The following is a 7,104-nucleotide window of genomic DNA, read 5'->3' as shown; positions in this document are numbered from 1 at the left end:
GTGTGTATATGTTTGTATGTCTATGTCCCCCCCCCCCAACATCGCTTGACAACCGATGCTGGTGTGTTTAGGTCCCCGTAACTTAGTGGTTCGGCAAAAGAGACCGATAGAATAAATACTAGGCATCCAAAGAATAAGTCCTGGGGTCAATTTGCTCGACTAAAGGCAGTGCTCCAGCATGGCCACAGTCAAATGACTGAGTGGATTTGGTAGATGGAAATGCCCATCGTATGTATGTATGTATGTATGTGTGTGTGTTTGTGTTTGTTCCCTCAACACTGCTTGACAACTGGTGATGGTGTGTTTATGTTCTCATAACTTAGTGGTTCAGTAAAAGTCACTGACAGAATAAGTACTAGTCTTCAAAAAATAAAATCCTGAGGGTCGATTCGTTTGGCTAAAGCCCTTCGAGGTGGTGCCCCAGCATGGCTGTAGTCAAATGACTAAAACGAGTAAAAGATAAAAGATATAAATTCTCCTCTTTCCTAAACTTACTTTTTTCTTTTCGTCTTCTTCTTGAACAGGTACATTCTGGATATGTGCTCCAGCTCGGGGAAGAAAACAGATGGAGAGTAACAAGAAACCTTTAACAGATGTAGTGTAATTTTGTTGGCACTGTGGAACAAAACTTTTGCAGCCAGCAGCAGCAGCTGGGATATGTGTTTGATTGATTCGTGTATAATGTGAATTTCTATTCAGTTGACATGAAATCTTGTTTGTTGTTGTTGTTGTTGTTGTTGTTGTTTTACTCCTGATTGTTGAAACTGAAAGAGTTAGAGGTTCCGGCAATGTATCATGTTAAAAAAAAAAATATATATGTTAGTGACAGAGGCAGTATCAATGCCAAGAGGTAATATCTATTCCCTTCATGTGGGTGACACTTAAAAGCACCCACTACACTCTCTGAGTGGTTGGCGTTAGGAAGGGCATCCAGCTGTAGAAACTCTGCCAAATCAGATTGGAGCCTGGTGTAGCCATCTGGTTTCACCAGTCCTCAGTCAAATCGTTCAACCCATGCTAGCATGGAAAGCGGACGTTAAACGACGACGACGACGACTTAAATGGGGATGTTCTGTTAGAACAAAGTATACTTAGGTAGATATCACGTGGGAAACTCTCATATTGGCTTTTGGTGCAAAATTCACTCTTGTTTATATCACCAGCATGGAGATAAATCCCTGCCACCTCCAGCACCAAGACCACCAGATCACATAATTTCGACATTCCTTGGTCTCATCAATGATGGATGCTTGACTGTTAGAGATAGCAGCGACTCATCTCCCCACCAGCAATATATAGAAAAATGGTGTCAGAACAGGCACTGGTGTTGTGATTAGCCAGTGAGGTTGTTAAAATATATATATTAGTAACAAAAACAGTATTAATATCTGAGAGGTAATATTTATATTCACTTAAATATGGATGTTCTTTTAGAACAGACAGTACTGTGATAGATACCACAAGAGAAACTCTCATGTTGGCTTTTGGTGAAAAAGGGTATTGCACTTAGAAAGTTCCCCCTCTGAGGCACAAGTTTGGGCAAAGTTGTTTATGGAAGGCCATCAGTCACCCATGCATAACAGCCTCCCCTCTCCATGCCACTAATGTTATCCAACGGAATGTTAAAGGCTGCTACAGCTTGGCACCAGTGATGTCACAACTCATTTCTGCAACTGAGTGAACTGGAACAACGTGAAGTAAAGTGTCTTGCTCAAGAACACAACACACAGCCTGGTCTGGGAATCGAACTCACTACCTCATGATTGTAAGCCTGATGCTCTGACTACTGAGCCATGTGCCTTCACACCTTTTTACCACTAATGGCGAGATATATTTTTGCTATCTGCAATGCTAAGACCATCAGATCACATGATTTTGACCTTTCTTGGTCTTGTCAATGACGGACGCTTGACCACTAGAGATAGTTTTTTTCTAACAGAACCTTCCCGTTTAAATGGGGATAAATATCACCTCAATGTATCATATTCCATCTGCAAGAATCCTCTGCTTTGCAAAGTCTAAGTGAGTCCAGAAGACTTATTGTCAATACACCTCAACATATAAATTTGATAACATAGTCAACCTAAATTTTGTTATAACAACAACATCAACAATGATGATGATGAGGCAGCTGCTACTGCTGCTGTTGGTGATGTTTATGATGATTAAAGATTTTCATATTTTAATGGTGTTAAATTTTATTTTGTCTTTGAATAAAGAGAAAAGTGATTTTCTTCTTGTAAGCAGTGAATTGGTAGAATTCTTACACCATTCCTTACCTTAAGCTCTTTGCACCCTATGGCACAGAGGCCATTAATGACCTTTACTTCACTGTTCTTGATTCTGGGCTGTCTTTAAACCTTTTAATTTTTATATTACTCTGTTACATGTTGTTGTTGTTGTTGACACTCCGTCGCTTACTACGTCGAGGGTTCCAGTTGATCCGATCAACGGAACAGCCTGCTCGTGAAATTAACGTGCAAGTGGCTGAGCACTCCACAGACACGTGTACCCTTAATGTAGTTCTCGGGGATATTCAGCGTGACACAGTGTGACAAGGCTGACCCTTTGAATTACAGACACAACAGGAAGTAAGAGTGAGAGAAAGTTGTGGTGAAAGAGTACAGCAGGGTTCGCCACTATCCCCTGCAGGAGCCTCGTGGAGCTTTAGGTGTTTTCGCTCAATAAACACTCACAACGTCCGGTCTGAGAATCGAAACCGCGACCCTATGACTGCGAGTCCGCTGCCCTAACCACTGGGCCATTGGGCCTCCCCTGTTACATGTAATGCCTATTTATTCACATTATTTTTAATTAATCATGTATTATCTTGTAGCTTCAAGATTTTGACACCCTGATTGTTTATTTTTAGAATCACGTTATAGAATAAGTGTAAGAGGTTGAATTCTGACCAGGGCCACATATGGCCAGTTTAAATGCTAAAGTGTTAAAGCCTTCCTCTCCCTGGTTTTCTTGGTTTTGAATTGCTTTTGTAACTTTGCTTTTCTTTTTCTAGGTAGGGATCTTCACCTCATGCAGACCCATTTTAACCTCTGGTTTAAAATGATGGTCCATATTAGTCTAGCTTCTGTCTTTTGACCTGTCCAGCATGAAAGACCCTACCAGGAATTTGTACCCCACTGGTGTAGTTTTCAGGATCTTGAAGCACACAAGCCACATTCTGCTACAAAAACTAGACCTTGTGGCAATAGAGTCACTAAAGCATCAGGTAAAATGCATAACAGTATTTTTTCTGGTTTGTTATATTCTATTTTCAAGCTTCATTTTTCATTCTTCCAAGATTAATAAAGTACAAAGAGTGGTGGACCTGTGAAGTGGTTCAGTTTTCTGAAATGGTGCCTTGTGGTAATTACTCCCTGTACTTGTTTCTATTTACTGTGATAGGGGTGTCCAAGTTCACAATCATAAAGTCATGAGTTTGATTGTGTCACATTGTGTTGTTGAATGAGGTGCATAGTGTCCTTGAGTAAGGCACTTTATTTCATATTGCTCCAGTCCACTCAACTGGCAAAAATGAGATGTGCCTGTAATTGAAAGTGTCACTGAATCTCTCTGAGAACTATGCTAAGGATATGTGTATCTGTGGAGTGCTCAGTCACTTGCATGTTAATTTCACGAAGAGGCTGTTCTGTTGATCAAATCAACTGGAACCAACATTGTTGTAACTTGCAGAAAACCAGTCGGCTGAAAGGTTTCATAAAAAAGAAATGGGAGCAAGACTTCCGCCTGTCCCCCACCCAAACTACTTCTTTTAAAAAATTTTTTTTTCGACACAAACCCACCTTTTTGACTATGGGGAATACGAATCTGCAAAAAAATTGGCAAAAATCTGAATTTTAAAATGACCACCCCGCCACCCCCATTTCCTTCATTTTTTTTACTTTTTCCAGAAACTTTTTTTTTTCAAAATATGAGGAAAAATGCGAAGATTATGATTCTGAAAAAAATTTCCCAAAATTTTTGTGAAATTTTTTTTAAGAATTTTTTTTTTTTCTAAATATGCAGAAAAAATACAGACATTATGATTCAGACAAAAATTTCAAAACATTTCTGTAGTTACAGTTAGGGTTAGGGTTTTAGGGTTAGTGTTGGGGAAAAAAGTCAAAATTAAAGAATTTGGGTTGGGAAAAGGCGGGGGTGAAATTTAACAATGCCAATTTTTGGCAATTTTCTGGAACCTCCGTATCTGAAAATGGGGGTTTTGGCAAAAAAAAAGAATTTTAAAATAAACAAATTTGGGAGAAAATGGGGTGGAGGTAGGGGCGGAAGTCTTTCTGAAATGGGCTCTACAAGCTAAGGCAACCTATCATCAGCTGCCTAACAGATATCAATATCATTTCAATACCTGGGCAGAAGGACTAGTATTGTTACATTCCTGGGGATGTTGTCTGTGATGACTTTCACAGGAATGCAACAATACTAGTTCTGTAAGTGGTTGATGGTATGAAGAGCATCATTCAGTATAACAAAATCATGAAAGACCCCAATGCAGTAAAAATCCTAACTTCCTCTATAAGACAACTACTTACCATGCTTGTGCTGTGCATGATAGTGGTAGGAACATCTCTGTTTGCAAGAACCCAAACCTATTTATTAAGTGATTGCACATTTCAGGGGCAGAAACAGGCTTCAAACTTCAACTTGCCTAACTGCAATTGGATATCCTTCTCTTCTGATCAGGTAAAAGACTTCAGGTAGGCCTAGTGAGATTATAGAGATCCTAGAGCAGAGCCAAGTAGATGTGAGATGGAAGGGAACCTCAGCCAGACATTTTACACACAAAGAACACAGGTTCTGAATTGGCAGTGATGATGTTTTAGGTAGAGTATACAGGAAGCTGAGAAGTGGACAGGTAACATAATTGAAGTAAATACAGTATGCGATAGGATAAGTGTTGACTACTTGCATGTAAAGTAACAATGACTTTTCTCTGCCTAAATATCACAGTTGGGACTGAATGACAAGCAAAAATGGCTGTTTTTATGACATCCTCTTGTAAACATCTTTCATAATGAATAACAGAGGCCTCATTTTGTTGCCTTGACTTCTGTGGACATGTTATGTAGCACCATAATGATCACTTCTGAGGACATAAAAAGTAAGTACTGTCTCTAGTCTTAGGATTCACAGAGATGGTTCCCCAGTTTCCATGGTATATAAATAACCAAGATCACATCATTCCCCCTTAATGGGATGTTAGTCTGTGGCATGGTTACTCATTAACAGCTGGGTGAATTGTATCAACTTGAAATCCTTTGGCCAAGAACACAACACTGCCTAGACCAGGTATAGAAACCACAATCTTGCAGTCATGAGTGTGACACTCTAACCACAAGGTCACATGCCTTCAATTTGTGTACATGTCTATAGTTAACACTAAGAGAAACAAGAATGGTTCAGGGCTTCTGGGGTTTTGTGGTACATTGAATAACACATCAGCTTCGATTGTCAAGTGATGTTGGGGGGACAAACACAGACACACAAACGTACACACACACTTACATACATATATACATATACAACTGGCTTCTTCCAGTTTCCGTCTACCAAATCCACTCACAAGGCTTCGGTCGGCCTGAGGCTATAGTAGAAGACACTTGCCCAAAGTGCCACGCAGTGGGACTGAACCCGGGACCATGTGGTTGGTAAGCAAGCTACTTACCACACAGCCACTCCTGTGCCTGTAAAATGTGAGACGCTTACAGCACCTAGGTTTCCGAAGCGGTCACCCATCTAAGTACTCACTAGGCTTGATGTTGCATAACTTTGGTGATCAGAAGAGAACCGGTGCTTTGTTATTGGAAATTGCATTAAAAATGGTGGGAAACAGAAGGCAAAGTACTCAATATGTGAGGTGGAGTGTATATTCATTTATTTCAAGATAATTGACTTTTACAGTATTAGTACTGTTACATTCTTAAGAAAAATCATCAGAGAGGTAAATTCTCCAGGAATGCAACAGTACTGTTATATATGCATATATATAGAAAGTGCAATATATATATATATGTATACACTGACAGGAGAGGTAACCATGCCATGACCATCTCTAGAATCAGTAGACTAGTTTCACCTATGATGCCGGCAAAATAGGTGAAACTAGTCTAGACTTGTGATTCTAGAGACGGTTATAGGGCAATTACCTCCCCTGTCTGTGTATATATGTTGAGCTCTTCTTATAGCATTAAGAGTTTTTAACTCTTATTTCTAGCAATGTAGGTGCTTCGGTATCCTCAGTTACATTTGGTGACAATTAAATTTTTCCTTTATATATATATATATATTTATATATATATATATATATATCTGCACTTTAGTGACACATACATACACACACACACATATATATGTATATAATATATATAAAAACAGGTAAGGTATATATATTTTTTTAAATAAGTTTAAATAATTTTTATCTAATTCTATTGTACTTTATTTTAGGCTTTAAAATGCTTGTATTATTAGATTAGTATTTTGGTATATAACTTTCTATGTGTACTCCAGAAAATAAGGTTGTGCTGAAATTGAAGTCGTGGTCTTATTGGTAAAATCCCAAATTTGTAATAATATATAATATAAATATATATATATATATATATATATGAATGTATTAAATACTTTTATTGGCCAAAAGAATGCTAGGTATATAAGATTTATAAATTTAAAATACAGTTTGATGGTTAGTGCTATTACTTGATATTTCAGTATTTCAGAGTTAGGGACCCTTTTCCAGGAAATCTACAGAGAAAAGGTGTTCATAGTTGGTGTCTGTGCTCTGTAGTTGTGCATGTATGAAGGATTTTGTGAAACAACTCCTCATATGTACTTTAGAATATTGAAATGGCATGTAATAGTACTAACCATTGGCTTATATTATTAATTTTTTAAAATATATTTTGCATTACCTTGATTTTATAAGAAAAATAAAATATTTAAAACATTTACATCAGACATTGCTTCATGAAAATTATATATATATATATATGTATATATATATGTATATATATATATATATATATATATATATATATATATATATATATATATATATATATATATATATATATATATATATATATATAT

At 37.4% G+C, this 7,104-nt stretch overlaps 1 protein-coding gene across 1 annotated transcript in view; it reads left to right on the top strand.

Annotated features, from left to right (window-relative positions):
- Positions 1-604, top strand: part of LOC106868930 (protein PTCD3 homolog, mitochondrial) — a 35,951-nt gene extending 35,347 nt beyond the window's left edge. Inside the window, exon 23 of the mRNA XM_014914399.2 lies at positions 525-604. Coding sequence (XP_014769885.2) covers positions 525-604 — 80 coding nt within the window. The remainder of the gene's footprint in view (positions 1-524) is intronic.
- Positions 605-7,104: the final 6,500 nt, after the last annotated feature.

The sequence above is a fragment of the Octopus bimaculoides genome, chromosome 14, assembly GCF_001194135.2.
Source record: "Octopus bimaculoides isolate UCB-OBI-ISO-001 chromosome 14, ASM119413v2, whole genome shotgun sequence".
Taxonomy (NCBI): Eukaryota; Metazoa; Mollusca; class Cephalopoda; order Octopoda; family Octopodidae; genus Octopus; species Octopus bimaculoides.
The sequence above is the reverse complement of the archived record's forward strand: the minus strand, read 5'-3'. Positions and strand labels throughout refer to the sequence as shown.